The sequence below is a fragment of the Camelus dromedarius genome, chromosome 4 (assembly GCF_036321535.1).
Source record: "Camelus dromedarius isolate mCamDro1 chromosome 4, mCamDro1.pat, whole genome shotgun sequence".
In the NCBI taxonomy this organism is placed as follows: domain Eukaryota; kingdom Metazoa; phylum Chordata; class Mammalia; order Artiodactyla; family Camelidae; genus Camelus; species Camelus dromedarius.
This window is the reverse complement of record NC_087439.1, coordinates 36,825,871-36,847,260: the sequence shown is the minus strand read 5'-3', so window position 1 is coordinate 36,847,260 and position 21,390 is coordinate 36,825,871. Positions and strand designations below refer to the sequence as shown.

The 21,390-nt window shown below is 32.3% G+C and overlaps 1 protein-coding gene across 23 annotated transcripts in view; it reads left to right on the top strand.

Annotated features, from left to right (window-relative positions):
* Positions 1 to 21,390, top strand: part of BAZ2B (bromodomain adjacent to zinc finger domain 2B) — a 290,545-nt gene that overhangs the window by 165,775 nt on the left and 103,380 nt on the right. For 20 of the 23 annotated variants that reach the window (XM_064484824.1, XM_031451503.2, XM_031451491.2 and 17 more), the window contains 2 exons: positions 501 to 647; positions 17,653 to 17,841. In XM_064484824.1, the coding sequence (XP_064340894.1) occupies positions 503 to 647; positions 17,653 to 17,841 (334 nt within the window). In that variant the 5' untranslated portion in view covers positions 501 to 502. The remainder of the gene's footprint in view (positions 1 to 500; positions 648 to 17,652; positions 17,842 to 21,390) is intronic. The other 3 variants (XM_031451501.2, XM_064484829.1, XM_031451500.2) reach the window with 1 other exon arrangement.

Sequence of the window (21,390 nt, the reverse complement as noted above, 5' to 3'; positions counted from 1 at the left end):
TGAGGATTACCAGGTCAGATTCTTGGATGCTTAAGAACTACAAGTATATTGTTATCTGGATTTAGAAGACAGGTTTACAGTCCACTCAGATATGGTAGTGTTTTCTTGATTCATTAAGATAATATGGGTATTATCATGTACGTGATATGAGGTGATTTAAGAAGAAAAAGAAGTTAATATGTATGGTAAAAGGTTGTGACAACATACATTTGTGTAAATTATTATATTCAAATGACTATTAATTTTTTTATATAAGGAAACTGTAAATCTATTAGAAGATTTGGTATACTTAACAAAAACTTATTTCATAAATTGATATTTCTCATTATATTGCTTTTATTTATTCCATATTTTATCTTTCTGAAGAACATGTATCTCTAAACTTATTTCATATTTTTAAAAAGTATTTCTAAAAGCCGGACTTATTTTAAATATGTTTAATTCTTTTGCATGATACCACCATTTAATACTGAAAATTAACATTTTTTTCCCTCTCGTAGATATGGAGTCTGGAGAACGGTTACCATCCTCAACAGCCTCCTCTACTACACCAACTCCATCTTCTATACCTTCTGTGGCTTCATCAGTTTCAAAAGGCGGCCTTTCCACTGGAGCTGCTTCACTTAGCTCTACAATCAACCCGTGTGGTGAATACCTTTTACTAACTCAGTTTTAGAATACCATCCTTTTACTGATTTGCATTCATAGTGTTTTACTGAGCTCTGAATAAAATGTTCTCATTATCTCCGTTGAACTGTTGAACAATGGCTAAGTTAAACATTTGGTGTCTGCATTTTCTGGATTTTATCAGCTCACTGGGATAGCACTGGCTATTCCATGTTTTTCAGGCTTATAACAAGCTCTCTTTGAGAGTTTCATTTTCATGTCTTACATTGACCATTTTAATTAATAAATTAATACATGCAAAATGTTTTAAAACAGTAGGCCCATGAGGGAGTAAAGAAATACAAAGGAATCCTCAGTAGTAAGATTAGGTCCCAATGCCATGGACCCTTTGCCTTAAATTTGCTTCCAGTATTTGAAATGACCTTTGTGAAATCCCAACTACCCTAGTTCACAAACTTTATTTCAGAAGTGAAAATATCCTCAATTTTGGTTTTATGTAGAAGATATTTTTAATTACCCCCCCCATCACTTTTTGCCCAGATTGAATTGTTTATTTGGTAGAATACATCTTTTTTTTTTTAAACCTAAACTTGATTAACTCATTCCTTTATCACTAGGAAGATTTTTAATATTAAATATATTTTATCTTACAGATTATTTCATATGTGTAAGCATTAAAACTAAATGATATTTCACTTTTCCAAAGTTAGTTTTATAATTGTGGGTAAATAAGATGCATAAATATGGAATGTCTGCTAGCAAAATTCCCTAGCAAATTGTTAAATATGTATTTGTTGAATTATTTTGATTTCTTCTAATCAATGGAATGACAAGAAGGATGTCGTTTTGTCATTATTTTATCAAAACAATTTTCTAACATTTTCTTTACGATTACAAAATAACTAAAAAAAATAGCATTACATTTCTTAGAAAGTAAATAAAATCTCTTTTCTCCTGCATCCTGTACAATCTTGGTTAAGTCATTTAACAACTTCATCCGTACTTCCCTTGTGCACAAGATGATGGCTATATATAAAATGATGAATGCCTTTGATGATATGCTGTGTTGAAAAATAGTGATGCCACAGTTGGCATTTTACCTTAAGTTACTTTGTCTAAATGACTGCACACAGCTGTACTGTTGTAATTATTCTTTCATGCTTTTTATAACTCTTATCCTTTCCTTTGTTGTTAGCTCCTTTCATTGTGTTCTCCCAAACTGCTTTCTCATTTTGTATTTACTTCTGAATTGGTCTTTAAAATATATAGTGTTTCTACAGAAATGTCCTTTTTTATGTTGAAGGTTTCAATCCTTGTGTACAGAGCCTTGAATTTTCTGGATACTTTACTGTCACCTATTTCTCACTTAGTTTTCAGAGTTAAAATTGCAAATGGCATTTGAATTGCTTACGATTCTGATTAGTCAGATGTTGGGCACTATTTTTGGTTAGTGGTATTTGGGAGTTGCAGATGGGTGGGGTATGCTTTGTTGCTAAATATCATAAGAAATTTCCTAATCTAAAAAGTAATTAGTTTTTATATTTATTTGCCAGTAAAAAAGGTTGTAGAGTTTTTATGTGTAGACACTTACACTGAATGAAATTTGATTCATTGTTTTTGGCCCATTCATTGTCTGATTTCTCTTCTTTTAAAAGTGAAATGATACAGTGATGAAGGACCTGGCTTTTTTATCTTAAACAATTTGAATCTCCTCAATGTCTTTTAATGTATAGAGACAATAAAACAGAAATTTCATCTTTAAAATGTCAAAACCTCGACAATTCTTTAATGGCCCCTTTGAGGACATTCTGTTGTTTTAAGCAGGTATTTTAATTGGCCTTTTTCTGTCCTCTTCATTAATGATTTATCTATAGGAATTCCTCTGAGTTACAAAGGATTTAATTCCAACCTGCTTTCGAACGTTGAATGATCAGTTAATTTATTTTGAGTCAACACCTTGTCAGGGTCTGGGATTATACCTACCTACAAGTTAGCCTGTTACTATCATAATGCTGGCAGAAGGCATGAGACTCCTGGGTCAGAGATTTTCTTACTATGGCATAGCAAATAGCATAAGCATCATGTTGGCATTGGCTCCCCATGTCTCCCAAGTCCCATGGGGCAACACAGAGGGGCCCAGTGGGATCTTATACATATAGTGAGTTTGTGTTACAGCCAAAGAGTACTGAGCTTAGGCATCTGGCTGCTTTTATAAGTGAAAGTAAAACCACTCTTTGCCTGGAAGGAAATGTCACCTCATCCATCAGGGTTGCGCCCTGCAAATACTGTTGTGAGAAATGGCCCATTTTTAGAGAGTGGTCAAGGCCTTGCATTCTTGGCATATCCAGCAACGGCATACAGGGATCTTGGAGGATTGCCTCTTACAACACACCTTTAAGTTTATTACAGTAACTTGGATGGAAAATAACACTGCAATATAGATTGATTAATCTAAGGCTATCTATATATAATAAGTCTTGGTCTTATCAGGATAGTTATAGTTCTTTTACCTTTAAAGTATAATTTTTAAAAAATAACTTGCCTACTAAATAAATTTGGGACAGCTTTCAATAAATATATTGGCACAATAAACAAAACAATTAACTAAAATATCAAAAGATAGGCTTTAAAAAGTATAAAAGTATTAGCTGAAGAAAGCCATGGATATTGAACAAAGAACTTAATTAGCTGCTAAGAATAAAAAGAAAACATAATGGGTTACATGGCTCACATACTACTGCCAGTAAACATATCAGTTCCTCAGGGAAAACTTTTTCTGGCCCTGAGTGGTGTGGGGAATATACCACCAGAACCTTTGTATAAAAGGCCACATGATGCACTCTCTCTCTCTCTCTCTATATATATATATATGCAGATTTTCAGACATCATTTCACATATTGTCTCTGAGTAAAAGTTTAAAAAATAGTATTTAAGCATAGTTTCTCAGTTAAACTTTACAGAGATTTGTTTGAGATTTGTGGTCATTTGACCTAATACAAATGTAGAACTTTGAGAAATTTCAGTGATAGTTAAACTGTGCCATAGAGCAGAGGTTTTCAATCCATTTTTTCAGGTAGAACCCTTCAAACTAATGCTTGTAAAAATCCTGAATGTATAAAACTGATGAACTGTTTAAAGCTTCTCTGGTTACAGCTGGAGTATGTCTACTTTCCTTTTAAAGTTAGAGACTGATTTATATATTTATCTTAATTGTAGACCTAACTCTGCAGAAGTGTGCCAAATCATGGTATATTGAGGAAATTGCATGTTGGTCAGTAAGGCCTCAACTTAGGGTATGTGTCAGTTATAACAGTGATTAACTGTGAATAGGAACACATGGCAGATAAACACACCAGTCCATAGACAGGCAGTCCTGAGGTGGTTAATGTCATCATGGACCTAGGCTCCTAATTTTTATACCCTGTCTTTCTAAGGTATGGGACTTTCATGCTCATGTGTGTATCTTATGGCTGTTACAGGCTGATCCACTTACAGCACTGTTTTCCAGGAAGAAGGTGGAGTGGAAGAGGACAAAAGTTATATGCTAGCTTATTTTGGCCCCTTTTAAATAAGAGCTTTCCCAGAAACCCAATCCAGAGATTTCCACTTACATCTCCTTTGTCATAACTATATAAATGGTACTCTCAGCTTCAAGGAAGGCCAGTTTGTAGCTAAGCATATTGCCATCCTAAAGAAAATAGAGGTTGTTAGTAAGGAATAAGGAGAAAACTATCCAGATACTGGATACTCAGTGTCTGCTATGGCTAAGTGGAACTGAGGGACAGAAGGTCAAGCTGGGGAGTAGGCTAAGGTCAGATCATTTAGAACTTCATGTGCCATGTGCTTAGGAGTGTAGACAGAATGATGTATTGATTAAAAGCAAGAACTTCATAATTGAAAGGCCCTGAAATTGAATCTTGGCGTGTCCACTTATTAGCTATGTGAATTTGGGTCAATTACCCCTTTCTGAGCTTTGGCTGCCTCATTTAAAAAATAAATATAATAATACTCATTTTATAAGGATAAATGAGATAATGCCTGACATATAGTAAGTGCCTAGTAAATTTGAACCATTATTTTTATTCATACTTGATCAAGTGAAAAGGTTTTCATGCTTTGAAAATTATAGCTCTAGCAGCATATAGAGCATCAGTTTGCAATGAGGATGGAACTAGAGGCAAAGATCTTTAGAAGGTTCTTATATTTATCTGGGTAAGAAATGATAAGGGCCAAAATTAAGGAGTTACTGGAGATGAAGAAAGAAACAAGGTTCCAGAGATATTTTACGAGTAGATTCTTATGGGTTATAATGATTGAATTTGGACAAAGTGATGTTTAGAGAGAGAGAAGCCCAATGTGATCTGGATAACTGGGAAAAGGGTGATGTAATGAAAAATGTGGAGGAATAATACATTTTAAAGGGTAAAAGGCCTGTTTATCCTTTTGCGTGTGACATTTGAATGGAATATGTATCCATGTATATATAGCCACACTACTCCTGATAAATATTTGAGTTGTTTCCAACTTTTGCCAATTACAAAATATGTTATTACCATCATTATACATGGGTCTTAATGCATACATTTCTGAAGATATCTTCAGCTTTACCAGTAGTACCAATTTATTTTCTTATCAGCTGTATAATTCCTGATGCTTATCATCTGTGTTGACACTTGTCATTGTCAGACTTTTTGATTTTTGTCAATGATGAATATGAAATAGTGTCCATTAAGTTGCCTTTTAATAAGTTTGTAGTCTTTTGGGTTTCCTTTTTTTGAAGTGATTGTTTACAGTTTTGGTGCATGTTTCTACTGAGTTGTAATATTTTTCTTACAGATTTGTGAGTTCTTTTTATATTTTGGATACTGGTCCTTTTTTCAGTTATTTTTGTGGGAGATAGCTTTTACACATTATATGTCTTTTTTAATTCTATATTGTCTTTTGAATAGAACTTCCAATTTTAATGTAGTCTGATTTATCAGTATTTTTATTTATGGTTATGTTTTTTACTTTTCTGAGAAATTCTCCTCTACCTCCAAGGTTATGCATCCATCTATATTTTGAAGACTTCACTTACCTCTCATTTAATATTACTTTGAAAAGTGTGTGGTTATCAGATATCAGGCCAGTCGTGACAGACTGAATTGACTTTTTGGCTTTGGAACTATCACCAGGTAGGGTTGTTGGTTGATGTATCAGTGAGTTCACACTGGAGATAACATAAACCACTAATGCTGTTTTAAGCAGAAAGATTTAATACAAGGAATTAGTATTGTAAAACTTATAAAATTTTTGAGGAGCTGGCCCCTGGCCCCCATGAATGATTTCAGAGCATTACTGTTGAATTGACCTGCTTGAGGAAAGTACCTTTAGTTCAGTCAGGACACCACTGTTCTAACTGATGGCTCTGTGGATCATACCACCTCAGCTACAATCCGAGTGATCAGGAACCACTGACATAACTGTCTCCAGGGCTGTTCTGTGCTGCCTTCTAGATCTGCACCAGCAAAAAGGACACTTCATGTGCTACCGTCTGCCAGCTTCACTCAGTTAATCCATCAGTGCCAAATACATCTGACTGGCAGAATCTAAATTATATCCAGAATCCGGGATGCAAGAGAGACTGGTAAATGTACTTTTCAGCTTCCCAGCTTCTGCGCCACAGGAAGGTATACTAAAATGAGGTTGGAACAAATGTTAAATGAGCCATTTATCTATCCATTTGAGCTCATCTGGTGTTAGCCTCCTGCCAAATCTCCCCACCTTTGTATTATAATACACTTGTAATATCTATCCATGAGCCTTATTCCAATTTCCATGGTTCTTTTCTTCCGAAAAAAAAAAACAAAACTTCATTAGTGTATCTCATAGCTCATGTATACTTACCAGAAATCTCTTTTGATATACTATTGTATATAATAATATAAATTAAACCAAATAGAATAAGTGCCTTACTCAAAATGATATGGCTCTTAACTTCACAATAGCAAATACCTATCATTTCCTTTTTCAAGATTATAAAAGACTTTGCAAGGACTCCATTCCTTTTATACCGTATCATTAATTTTTCTCTATTTATTGGATCATGTCCATTAGTATAAAAGCATGCTCTTAGTATCCCCCATCTTAAATAATACATACCAAAAGCCCTTCCTTTTTTCACCCCAAATACTTTTCTGGATGTTACCTTTTTTTCCCCCTCCCTTTATAACCAAACTTCTCAAAATAGGGAGCTGCATGTGCTTTCTCCTTTTCCTTGTCTTTCATGTCTATCTCAACCCACACCAATGTCACTTTTCTATCCTCATCTCACTCAGCCTCTCTGAAGAACTGACACAGTCGACCAGTCCTTCCTTCTTGAAAACCTTTTTTAAGGAAAGAGTTTGTGTCAAATTGATATTTCTTCTCTAAAAGTTTGGTAGACTCCACTACAAAGTCTTTGGGGCTGGGAAGGTGGTGGTTGTAGTTTTTTTAAGTGTTGTTGTTTGGAAGATATTAAATCGTGAATTCAACTTTAAAATAGAAATATAAAACTATTTAAGTTATCTTTTTTTCTTTGTGAGTGAGTTTTGGTAGTTGATGTTTTTCAAAGAATTCCTATTTCATCGAAGTCATTAAATTTATGGATACAATGTTGCTCCAAATAGTACCTTATCCGTTGAATGTCTGTAGGATTTATAGTGATAACTTCTCTTTCATTACTAATAATAGTAATTTATGCCTTTTCTCTTTTTCCTTTTGACTAGAGCTTTATAAGTTTTATTAATCTTTTTGATAAACTAGCTTTTGATTTCATTGACTTTTTTCCAATATTCTGTTTCATTGATTTCTGTCATTTATTATTTCCTTCTGGTTTTCCATGGGTGTGATTTCATCTTCTGTTCTCCTTATTTTTTAAAGGGAAAGCTTAGATCATTTATGTTGGACCTTTTTCTTTTTCTTATATATGCATTTAATGCTATAAATTTCCCTTTAAATTACTACTATAGCTGCATCCCACAAATTCTGATATGTTTTAACTTCATTATAATTCTAGTAAAAATATTTCTGTTTTCTTTTGTGAATTCTTCTTTGACTAATAACTTGTTTAAAAGTCAGTAATTTAACATTCAGCTTTTTTAATTGATTACATTTTAGCTTTACTGTGGTCCAAAAAATATAAGCATGATAATCTGTGCTCTGTTTTTTCACTTCCCACTGCTGCTTTTTTTAGACTATTCCCCTGTGGGTCTCCGCTGTGCCTGTGAAAATTGCTGGGTCAGCCAAGTACCTGGCAGAGATGAGTCTCTTTCTCTCTGTGGTTTCCTTGTTCTAACATTACCCCCTGATTTCCAGCTGCTCTGCCAGCTTTGGACTCTGTTCTCTGACACTTTAGGCTTTCTGCTGCCTAAGCTAATCATAGTTAAAGTATGCACTCAGTTAAGAAATACATCAAACTCACAGATCTGCTGTGTATAGCTCTGTTTTTCTCTATGTTCTCTGCCAGCTATATTGTTGTGATGCTCTTGGAGTCCTCCCCGAATCATGCACAGTATACTTACAGCTAGGCACTCAGAAAGTTTAAGCTCTGAATTTGGGTCTCATTTTTCCTGTGGCTTGATCACTGCCAAGATTTCCCCTTTAAATTTCCTAATTTCCTGATGTTTTCTTAGCCCTGGAGTCTGACCCCTGGCACCTTTAGTTGATAAGCCTGCTGTTTCATCTTTATAAGCTGTGAGGTTTAGACAGCATTATCAGACCGGAAAGCCACAAAGTCTCACTTCTTACCCCCTCTTATTGCCATTTCCAGATTAAACTTGCCTCTGGCTTTTCTCTGCTTTCAGATGCTTCCCAGTGTCTTTAGTTTTGTTGTTATTTTAAATCAAGTTTTTGTAATTATTTTCTATGGATGACCACTTCACTACTACTACACCATTACCTGAAGTTGATCCCCACACCAAATTTTTTTTTTCATCTAATACTCTAAATATCGTATTTCCCACACGGTGATGGTTAAGTGATTGGTTAAGAAAGGCACATGATGCAAGTCAGACTAATCAGAGACAGAGATTCCACTTGGGGATTTTTATTGGAACTAGTAAGGGAGGATGATACACTTTTGTCCCACAAACCTGAAAGGAAGGGACCGTCTGAGGAAGTAGAACCAAGAGAGGAAAGAAAAATTAGGCCCTTAGTAAACTTTCAGTCACTTTATCTAAAATGAGCCTTTTTAAAGGCTTTTATGTTTTGTGAGCCAATACATTTACCTTTTCACTCAGCCATTTTGAGTTGGGTGTTTGTACTTTTCAACCTAACTGATACACCTTCCGTGATCTAATCTCAACTCAGGATCTCAGATATATTTTCTTTCTGTCTTAGAAGATCTGCATAAGACTGATTGTTTCTCATGCTTTGTCTCAGGTTAAATGTCCTGAGACATTAATTAGAGAAATCTCTGTTCATAATGTCTAGGTAATTTCTCTACTGTTATCTAATTTTGCACCTAATAATTTCCTCCATAGTGTTCTTCACAATTTATAATTATACATGTGGTGGTGTTTTACTTATTTGTCTCTTCTACATTTAAAAGGCAGGAATCATATCTGTTTTCTTTCCTCAGTATGTATCCAGTCAGTGCCTGGCACAAAATATATGCTTAAGAAACAATTGTTGAAGAAAGAAAGAAAAGGAGAGATGAACTTGCAGGAATGGGACTTGAAAATTAGATGATAAATTTACTCTAATAAGTTTTCTAGGCTGTATTATGCTTTGCTCTAATAATACCAAATGTTGATGCAGATTTTAGTTGGAGATGGGCATTATAAGCTACAGAGTAAGGAATCTTAGAAGATCAGTTAACCTTACTGAAGAGGCACTGAATAAATTAAATCCTGAAAGTCCAAAGTTATTAATCAGAACTTCTAATTTAAAAGATAGAAGTTAACGTTTGCAGTCAGCAGAGAATCGTCAAGAGAATGAGACAGGCCTGTTTTGGGAGATAATGTCAAAGTTTGATTTCAATTTCTTTGAGTATTTATATTATAGTATGAATTATTATAACAGTTTTCTTTTTTAGTTGAGTTGTCTATATTGTAGAAATCTATTAGTCATAAATAAAGGTCCTGGAATGTTCAACTATCTAGTTTTTTTTTCCCTCCCAGTGAGTTTATTTAATGAAGGGCTTGATCACAAGGCACCAGATATTTTTAAAATATTATCTTATCTAAATTTTATGAATAGAACTTTGTAGTTTTACTTTAGAATTTTAGCAGTAAATTACTAAAGAAAGGTAATGCCTTCAAATCAATTAAGGACTCTTAAAAATAAACTCAGGGTTATGGATAAAATTGTTTCTTCCTCCCAAAAAGGACATGTTGGAGTCCTAATCCCCTCAGTACCTCAGAATGTGACCTATTTGGAAATAGGGTCCTTACAGAAGTAATCAAATTAAAATGCAGTTATTAGAGTGGGCTCTAAAACAAAACGATGTATCCTTATAAAAGGATATTTTAGACACAGAGATGTGTATAGAGAGAAGCCCATGTGAAGACATGGGGAAAACACCCGAGGTTACCAAAAGATAGGAGAGAAACGTGGAACAGATCATCCCTTTGCACCTTCAGAGGGAGCATGGCCCTGCTCACAACTTGATTTCAGACTTGGAGCCTTCAAAACTGTGAGACAATACATTTCTGTTGTTCCAAGCCACCCAATTTTATCATACTTTGTTATGGTAGCCCCAGCAAATTGATATATGACCTTTATTTGAATGTGCTACCATTTTTGATGATTAGCTATACTTTGCAGGTTGTATACTAGAGGCTGACTTTGCAACGCTGTAAAATATGCTTATAGTTTAAAGAACTAGAAACAAGAGCTTAAAGACATGCTGCAACAAGTTTGTGTAGTAATGAAAGATATGTGTTTTTCAAAGCTGATTTTAATAATTTTTATTCATTATGGGATAACTAAGCCTTTTTATTTTTTGAAACATAAGTAAAATAAGATTTTAGAATGAGATTGTTTTTACAGTTACCTTTTTCTATTTCATTACTAAAATGATGTACCTCTATGTTTGAATGTAGAGGTATGTATAAAATATAGTGCATTTTTAGCATTTAAATCTATGAACTCTAAATCCTTTTATTAGATCTAACAAAAATGCTTTTTTGTAAAAGAGGAACAGCTCCTGTCTTTCAAGAATAGTCTTTTGCCTGAGAATTGATACATCATTTGCTGAACTGAATCAAAAACTTGTTCACATATTCAGTGTTACATAGAGTAGCAGCTTTTCTTCCCAAGGCTACCTAGACTTTTAATGATTTGTTTTCTAATAAAAAGACTGTTTGAAAGGAAAATAGTAACTTTATATAGAATCCTGGCAGATACCAACTTAACCAAATGATCAAAGTTAACATCACCAGTACCACATAGCAACATCATGGACCCCAGAGAAGTTGCACTGAGAAGGACACATTGGTTACTCTTCCCAATAATGTATATAACCTCTTCTAATCATGAGAAAGCATCAGACAAACCCACGCTGAGAGACATTCTACAAACTACCTGATCAGTGCTCTTTAATGTATCAAGGTCATGAAAGACAAGACTGAGGAACTGTCACAAATTAGAGAAAATTAAGGAGACACAGCAACTAAATGCAATGTGGGATCCTGGATTGGATCTTAGCATAGAAAAAGGACATTAGTGGAAAAACTGATGAGATCTGAATAAATTCTTTAGTTTAGTTAATTAATCAGGGTTAATTTCTTGGCTTTGAATATTGTTTTTTTTGTCACATAAGATGTGACATAAGGGGAGGTTGGAATTCTGTACTGTTTTTGCAACTCTTCTAAAATAATCTCAAAATAAATACTTAAAAATAAAAATAAAGACTTTATTTCTATACTATGCTTTTTAAATTTTAAAATGTAAAAGTTAACTAGCTGAAAAAGTTATAAGAATAAAGGAATGAAATGAAGATTATTGGGGAGAAATATTCTGTCACCATTAACTATAGAATTCTCTGTTTATTCTTTAATCGAAGTTCAAGTTTATAGAATTTGTACATTTTGAGTGTCAGAATATTTAAACATTAATATATTTAAGAATTTTAGTATGTGGGCCAGTAATTTGAGCATTTCTTTAATTTACAGTAATTTTGCTTTATTACACTCATGAGTTATTGCTAGTTTTAAAGTACTCATATAACCTATATTTGAATGTGTTACCATTTTTGATGATTAGCCGTACTTTGCAGGTTGTATACTAGAGACTGAGTTTGCAGTGCTGTAAAATGTGCTAACAGTTTAAAGAACTAGAGATAAAGAGTTTGAAGACATGTTGCAACCAGTTAGTATAGCAATGAAAGGTTAAAGACATTTTTAGCACACAAAAAACAGTTGTATATGGAATTCTATCATTATAAGCAGTCTCCTTGATTTTTTATAAAAGATTAGATGCTTTAGCATACTTATTTCTTTTTATACATACTTCTTGTAATCATTTTAACTTGCTATCTAGACTTTTCCTGATTGATAGAAGATTTTGTCCATTGGTAGCTTAGGTTCAAGACATTAGTATAGTATTTTTATTATTTTGTTCTTTTGGGGTAAAAACCCTTATTGTATTTTTGCATGAAGTTCATTAATATTAATAAAGATGCTTGCAGTTATCATGCCTTGCAGCTGAGACACTGGCATTTTGTGTAACTGCTTTTAATCATTTATATATAGATCGGCTAGTAGAACTTGAAAAGCTCTGCTAAAAAGTATTCAATTTAATATAATGTAAGTTGAAAATTCAGGCTTTATGGACATATATTATTTTTTATTATGCAGTACATGTACATTGTTACTTCAATTAAAATGGAAACTAAAAAAAAGTTGTCTTCATAATATTGAAACTATCCTTGAAATTTAGTATCTGTAAAAAAGAATAATTATGGTCTTCTAAAACTATTTTCATTTTATGATGTAATTTATCAGTTTGCAAATGTTTTCTCTGAGCAAAATTTAAGAATTTTAATTATGACAGGTTTTTATTTAGGAGGATTTCCTAATATTAGGTGTAGTAATGTAGAAAAAAGTTATTTCTCCAAAGCTAGAGCATTCTAACATCCAAATAATTTAATTTGGTTGTCATAAATTTAATAGAGCCAGTTTGTCTTGTTGTATTTTATTTCCTGTAAGAAGATACTCTGATTTTTTGTTAATACAGAATATGCTTTGTTTTCAGTGTAGTTATAGAGTTCTCCAATCAATGAGCAAAAATCTCATTGTGAACAGTAGCTTGTAGTTTCAAGACAGTTGGAGAAGGCTAAGGGTATTGTCCTGGCAATGGAACCAAGGGTGTAATCTAAACAGCACCCCCTGCTGTATAAGAAAATTAAAGCCACAACATAGATGTTATTAAATCAGCTTCTAATTGCCCAAAGAGCTTAACATTGTGAATGCTTTTTATAATTGGAGCAAAGAAAAAAAGTGAGAAGTATTTTTACCATTTAAAGAATGACTCCTTGTTATTATAGCTTTTTAAAAGAAGAGAGAAACAAAGAATTGAAAACTACCATTTTAGAGTTATCCACAGAAGGTATTATGAAGTATTGTCCCTGCAACTGCTAACAGTTTGTTTTATGCAGTGTTTTGTAGAGAGTAAAAATGATTAAGAAATGACTCTTTCCTTCATAACCTTATCCCCTAGTAATGGTATGATAAAAGACAGATTGTGAATTATCATGAGTGTTCAAAGGAGACCCAAAACATATCTGCCTGAGAGATTCATGAATACTTCTTGGCAATATATTTTTAGATGATTATGAAAGGATAGTTAGGATTATAAAAGGCAAAAGAAGTCATTGAGCATGTTATATAAACATGGAGAGTTTGAAGTAGAAGAAATAATGTGACCAAAAATACAACAGTGGTGTTGTATTAAGCACTTATTAAGCACCTATTGTGTTTCAGATTATGCTAAATATTGGGGATACCAGTATGAATGAGATTCAGTTTTTGTTCTTCAAGGAGTTAAAATCCTAGCTTAGAATTGATGTGCATAGAAGTGATAGTTAAAACAGTTGGAAGCACATGAAATGACTGAATAATAAAGCATAAAGAGAAAAAAGACATAGTTGGACAAAATATTTAGGAATGCTTACATTTAGAAAAGAAAATTCAATAGAGCAAACAGTAGTTATTATTTTAAAATATAGTTAAGAACAGCATCAAAATAGTTCCATGACCTGGAGCTTAAGGATGAACATGGGTTTTATAAGGAAGAGGCAATCAGCAATGCCAGATTTATAGAGAGAGGTTAAGAATGAGAAGAGCACAGGTTAGTGGAATCTAGTGATTAGGAAAACTTAAGTCCGTTTGCAGACAAAGTGGAAGGGAGGGTTGGGCTTGTCACAAATATTAAAGATTCTGAGAAGCGAGGAGGAAGTAGACATACAGGTATAAGAATTTTCTTTCAAGATTAACCAGGAGAAATGGTGAGATAGAATGGAGAGAGAAGGAAATAGATAGGGTCATAGGAGTGGTAGAAGATTGGGAGAGACAAAAGGTCATGCTGCAAAATAAGGAAATGGAAATGTGGACATTGTAGTTAGACTAAAACTTTAAAGAGTGTAAGATCTTGGATATGGTAGAATTTTGTGTGATCAATTCCAACATGTGGCCTAAATGGAATCAAGGAGAAATAAAAGGCCAAATGGTAATTTAAAAAAAAATAGGACTAGGGGTTGGTGAAGTAAGGCAAAAGGAAACTAGTGAGACGCATCTTTGCAAGTTTAAATGAAGATTCAACATAACCTCCTATTCTGATGAAGGCCTTGGGAATCAGTCCCATGGGTGTGCCTCTTCTGCTCTTAATGAGTAATAAATTGATTCATTCAGCAGATATTTATTGTATGTATACGATGTACAAGACATTGTTTTAGGTATTTAGGATCTGTTACTGAGTCCTGTATGACGTACCAGTTTATAATATTAAAATATTAGCTAAGTTGTTTAATACATTGTGGGGTAAAAACAGTCTTACACTATTTAAATTATGTTCAAACCATGAATTCCTTGAGGCTAGGGATTATGTCTTATAATCTAGTATGCTAATTACTAAACATGACAACTGGTACTTAATAGATACGTTCATGAAGTGTCTGAATTACTAAAAACTGTTGAATAAAGAACAGAATAATTCTGGAAGATTTTTACATGAAAGTGTAACTTTTTTCTTAAAGGTGGTGGGAAAATAATACTGAAATTATTTATATATAGTATTATAGAACCTCTTATGAGAAAGATATACTTTTTTTGTAATATCACTGACTTCTAGATTCTTGCTATATAGGCCAAAAATTTAGCAAAGATTATTTAATGTAGTATGAAATTATTTCCCTTCTGTGGTATAACACTGTCCATATATAGCAGAGGAAGTCTCTAATGTATATTTTTAATAATGCATGGTATCACTATAATCATTATAATGTGGTCCTAGTCTTCTTTAGTATACAAAAGTGAATTTTTTTTCTTACCAACAAGGAATAGGCCTTATAGATTCCATTGTCACTTGAGTGCTTTCTATGCTTTAATCATCTTCAACAAGAGTTTTGTAAGAAAGAATAAGAAAATAGAGTTAGGTAACTTCTTCGTAATTTTACCAGGCATGGATACAACTCTGTGTACAAGACTGTAATTTTTAGTTTCCATTTGAATCTATGGTGAATAAAGCTCATATTTTGTTGAAATTTTCTGCTCAGCTCTTTCTAGATACCACTGTTTACAGTTAAAAAAGAACTTTTTTTGTTATCAAATTGTTTAAGATTGGCTTTTAATTACTGCTGCAAGAGTGACAAACTTCATTTAGGTATTACTCATGTTTTCTGTTCATATGACTCCAAAGTTTAAGCTCATTTACTTCTTTACAGTAAGAAAATTAATGTTTTAACTATATGTCTAAGAATGCTGCTTACTACCAATCAGTTAGCTATTGTAGAAGTATTTCTTTCAGTTTCTGACCCTTAATAATTTCAATGTTTTGAATTTTTATAATATTTTGTTATATTTGACAAATGTAATTTAAGAATTATTATTTTTTCAAATATAAATGAAAATTGATTCTAAAACCCAGAAGCTGGAATATTCAGTTCAATTTGCTTATCAAGAAAACTAATGTAGAAAGAAATGTAACTGATCATAGTATGTTTATAAATAAAACATCTGATTAAGGACATCTGATTCAGGAAGTTGAATTGATTAGTGAGAACTGGGGATTTTATATGGATTCACATGTGAAAATAATACTGGTTCTTAATGTTACAGGCTCATTTTTTAAGAAAAATTAGCTAAGTTTTCGAGAATTTGTATCCCCCCCCAAAAAAAAAAATTTATACAGTCTTTCTGGTGCCATAGCACTAGTCTTAAAAATAGTGATACTTGAGTAACCTCCTTTTTTCCAGTAGCATGTCCTATTTTGCTTTGACTCAGCTTCAGTGCTAATGCAGTCTAGAACTCTGCACAAAAGTACCAAATTCACAAATTTTCTGTTTAGGCTTTGGTGAAAAGAACAAAGATTGGCTGACTTAGAAAATATAACCAAGTTTGTGTCCTTCCCTTGTCCTCCACCCTCAGTTTCTTTGTGGGCCTGCCTTGTAAAGGCACTTTGAGGATCTTCCCTGTATGATCTACTTATTGTTTTGTTATAGTGGGACCTCAGCCCTCAATCAGAACTTTTTACCTTATAGGCTGATACAAGACCTTTTGATTAAATCTATTTTAATCTTAATACTTCAATAAAAATATAGTGTTATTTTAGTAAAGAATGTAGGGTTTATTTTAGTCAGTGAGCATACACTTTGACCTCTTTGGTGACTTCCTCTTAGTTTTCAGAGAATAAAAAAGCAAAGAGGAGAGGTTTTGTTGATAACTAAATGATAGCAAAAAGTGTGCTTATTTTTAACTACATTTTAAAATTTATTTCAAATATATTGTGCTGAAACTAAATTGCAATGCATAGTCAGGTCTGATATAAAGAGGGGATAATAAGGAAGCCTTACATTTATTTTAACACAGCACAGTACCTTTCACACAGTAAATTGTTAAGGTAGCCTGGAGTATGGGTTTTGATGTTCTGTTTTTATAGTATCAAACCAGGGAAGCTTAATTCTTTCCTAGAAATAAAAGGAAGATTTCCAAGTATTAACAAATCTTCTGCCAAATCCCTACAAACTATGAAAAATAAGTTCTTTTTTTGATTGTATAACACTTCAACTTGGGGTTATGACACTTAGTTCTTGAAGTCTTTTAGAGTAAGAGTAGAGATTGAAAACTCACACATTTGAATTGAATGTGAACTTTCTATCAGGAAGTTTCAAAATGATTTTTATATTGATAAGCACTTTTGGATGCACTTAGAAATAAATTAAATCTTTTTATTTAATCTAGTTATTAAATCTTTATGTTGTTGGATATATTGCTTCATCAGCCTAGAATATAATCCCTTTTTGGTATCAACTATCTTCACCTAAAAGATGTTGGTTAGAGAACATACCTTCCTTAATTCTGGCACATGGAAAGTAAGAACTCTTTCCCTAGAGTGTATGACAATTTGAGTAATGACCTGGTGACAGATTCTGGGTTTATTTTCTTGATTTTCAACTTTATACTAATAGGATGTTTTTATCTTCCTTCTTATCAGTAGAAAAATTTGACAGTATGTTAATGTACATGTATTAGCAGAAAGTTTGCCTCACTTCTGCAGGTCAGATTTTATAATTAGTGAAAATTATTTACTTAAGGCATTTTCTGAGATCTCAAAATTCAAAGTAAATAAGGTTATACGATTCATTTTAATTATTTTTAGAGTACTTTCATGTTTCTAGAAACATCTTATTCTATAGGGTTTGAAGAACATAAATGCAAAGGAAAAAATGTATAATAAAAATTTAATGGATAAGAAATTATTATAAATTTTAAACTATGAACGCTGAAATCAGATAAATCTCACCTGTTTTTATAGTACAACTTTAAGTGTGTTTTTTTCCCTCCCAGGACATTTATTCAGAGCAGCTGGGGATCAACCGTTTAACCTGTCCACAGTGTCGAGTGCCTTCCCAATGGTCAGCCACCCAGTCTTTGGTCTACATTCAGCCAGCTCAGGGCATTCAGAATTTGGTGGTTTGGGGACACTTGGTACACCCACAGCCTTAGCCGCACATCCCCAACTAGCGTCTTTTCCAGGTAAACATCTGTTATAAACAGTGTTCAAGGAAAGGAGGAAAGCTTGAAAATGTTCAAGCATTAATTTGTTTATTAAATTGAACAAAAGGAATAGTCTAATGCCTGGTATATTAAAACTCTTGTGCAAGAATTGGCTCACCTTTTTACATGCAAAACGATAGTACACTATATGTGCTAGATGGCAATGCAGTTAATTAGGTATTCAAGTGTTGAGCTAGAGAAATAGACATCTGCCACAAAAGTGAATATTTAGGCCAAGTTTTTCTCATGCTTTTTATTGAAGTAGAAAAGTGTATGTATTGGAAGTGTAGAGCTTGATGAATTTTTCTCAGTTTTATTATTTAACTTACAGTGGAAAACTAAGGTCCAGTTCTTATAAGGAATATACTTTTATTTTGAGTTCTCATTTCTCTGTATTTTGTAAGTAAGATGAACTTGGCTCTTAGATTTCTATTTTTTCCTTACTTCATTAAAGCAGCCATAGATTTGAACCACTTACATGGCAAGATGGCCAGAATTATCTCAAATTCTACAGATTATGAGAATTCAGGAGTTCAGTAAGAGCAATTTAATCTTAACTTAAACATGCTATAATTTGTCTTGTTATATTATTTTGAAAGTCTAAACTTTAATGTGTTTCCAGTGATTAACTTTATTAAATTTAAGTAAAGGATGCATGATTTAGTGTTAATGTAAAAAAGTTTACAAATTAGAGCATAATTCAGAGACAAATAGATCTGAATTTAAATCTGGCTTTGCTACCTTTTAGCTGCGTGACCTTGATTGAACAAGTAATTTGACCTCTCAGCCTCAATTTTCTCATCTGAAAAATGAGGATAATGATAATAATGATAGTGTCTGCCTCTTGGGGTTCTTGTGAAGATTAAAGGAAATAAGCCATGCTCAGTGTTGAATGCAGTATTCAGTTTACATAATCAGTATATAATTGGTAGCCATCATTTTTTTTCTCTTGTCAAGTGCTTATTTAAAAGGAAACAAATATCTTGTTTGAATTATATGTGTAGAGTGGAAAGATGGTTAAATGTATATTTCAAGTATTATTTCGTTAAGTCATATTATTTCTTTAATTCAGAGAGGGATTGGTGAGGAGGAGTAATATGGCTAAAAAAGTTCAAATCTTAAACTAAGTCTTAACATTTGCTTTGAAAATAGTGTAGGAATTTATTTCACAGTCAGTTTTGAGCATGGTTTCTTAGCAAATGAGCATTCAATAGATGTTCAGTAAAACATAGGATTGCTAAATAAAAATCAAAATAGATAATAGTAATACAGATAGTTACTAGTATCTTAAATTTTTTAAAGTGTTTTATCATAGTTTATTATATTTGATATAGACTGATATATATATATATATATAGTATTACTTTTGAGCATTTTTAAAATACAATGTAATTATTGTACTATTAAAATCAAATACTTTCTGCACTGGAAAAGTCAACAGGTGTAAAGAGTTACTCATCTTGACTTCAGTAATATTGATACTTCCACTGCATAGAAAAAAAATCTAATAACTTCCCTAGCCTATATAAACTATTCACTCATTCATTTATTATACAAAGTTCTTTGAGTATCTGCTATTTTCTGTGCACTAACCCAAGCCCTGAGGAATACACTAACATAGTATTTGTTATGTTGCTTATAGTTTTAGGGATATGGATAAACAGTTACAAGACAGAGTCTTTAGTGGTAAAAGTATGCCTTCGTAAGCATACATTTTTGCCAAATGAACAGACTATGCCTAGTTTTAGAGGATTCGTTTGTTTAAATTGTATATTTTATATAATAACTTAAATTTAAATTCTCTATAATTGGCTTTATTCAAAAGGGTAACCAAAATGCCAAAATTTTTAAATGACTTACTAAATAATGAGAACACACAAGAAGAAATTGCTAGGAATTTTAAAAGAAGAATAGTTTATTTTTAAATATTATACACTTAATTAGTCTACATTTCAGGTGATTAAATCAACATGCAAAATTACTTAACAGATACTACTATAATAAAAATATTCCCATTTTATGTTGAAATAGTATTTCATGGTAATTTCTTTTAAAATACTTATAATTTTTAATCATTATGTTTTTATATTATATTATCATAAAGTTTTGTAAAGTATCTGGCTCTATCAAGTATGAAAGATTTAAAAATTCGGCCATGTCTTCTAGATTCAAATTGAGATTCAATATATCCTCTGAAACATTAGAATCTTCCAGTTGAATATGATTAATGTTGCTACTATGCTGTTACCACCTTTGAATGCACTGAGAAATTCATCATGTCCTGGTTTATGTAATTCTTATTTTGTATATTTCATTTTATCAACAAGGTAGTTTATGAGTGAATAAATTTTGTTTTTTATTTTCTTAAATTTGAAAGATAAATAAGCTCATCACTTAACAAAAATTCTATTATTTCCCATGAAATTTTAGATGTTTGTGAAGTCTGATCAGAAGCTCTACCATTTTCATCTTTTTATTTGATTGATTTTATTTACTTGTTTTTTTTACTCATGGTGTCACCTTATTTATAATATACACATTTTCTAATTTTTTTTTCTAATCCCTATTGTGTGCTCATTCACCATCGACATTCTAAAGTACATTTTTATGTTTTTTTCTGAGTTTATGTCTAAAATATTTGAGTGTTACTACACTTTGATTACCTTACTGATTTGTTTGTTGTCTACAAAGTCTGTACATTCAACTGTAATGCTTTAATTATGGACTCTGTTTTAAGTAATATAAATATTTCAGGAAACCTCAGTTCTTTTTTATCAGCTATGTGGAACCTAGTTTTCAAACCTGTAAATAACTGTAGATTCCAGCTGTGCTGATACAAGCCCCAAATGCATAGTTTTTCTTCCCATCTAAATACAGTTCTTTCATCTAAACAGTAGATAAATGATTAATGGTTTTGTATAGTAATTCTTGGTTCAGTTCCCATCATTCAGGCACTGCTGAATATACATTGGTGTCATTTCACTAGCAGCGCCTTCCTGCAGTGCAGAAGAATAGATTTTGCAGTTTTCTGCTTATACTGTTTTTTAGACCTTTCGAAATGTCAGCTACCATGAACATTTCGCTTTTTTTTAACTAAATTTAGTCTTTAGATAATGAAGGTGCACACTGCTTTGCATCTTATTTTTAATGAAGAAATATTCCTAGAAAAGCTTTAACGATCATATTATAATATAATACACTAACAATATTGAATTTTTCCCATACTATATCATTGAGGGTTTTTCTTCTAATTTTTTTGTGGTTGTCACGATCGATGAAAAGTATACCATATATCTTGGAAGGTTAGCGTGAAAGGTAATAACTGATTGGTTATGTGGCTGGTTAGCCAATTGGAAAATATTCTCTCTGAGATTTTAGATGGGGCAATACAAGACTTTCCTTTTGATTATTTTCAAATCTCTTCTTAATCTTCACCCTTCCCTGAATAATATATTTTATAAAATTTGGCCTCTCTCCTTTTATAAAAGTTTTAACTAAAAGCCACTGTTTGAATATCTAAATTGCATT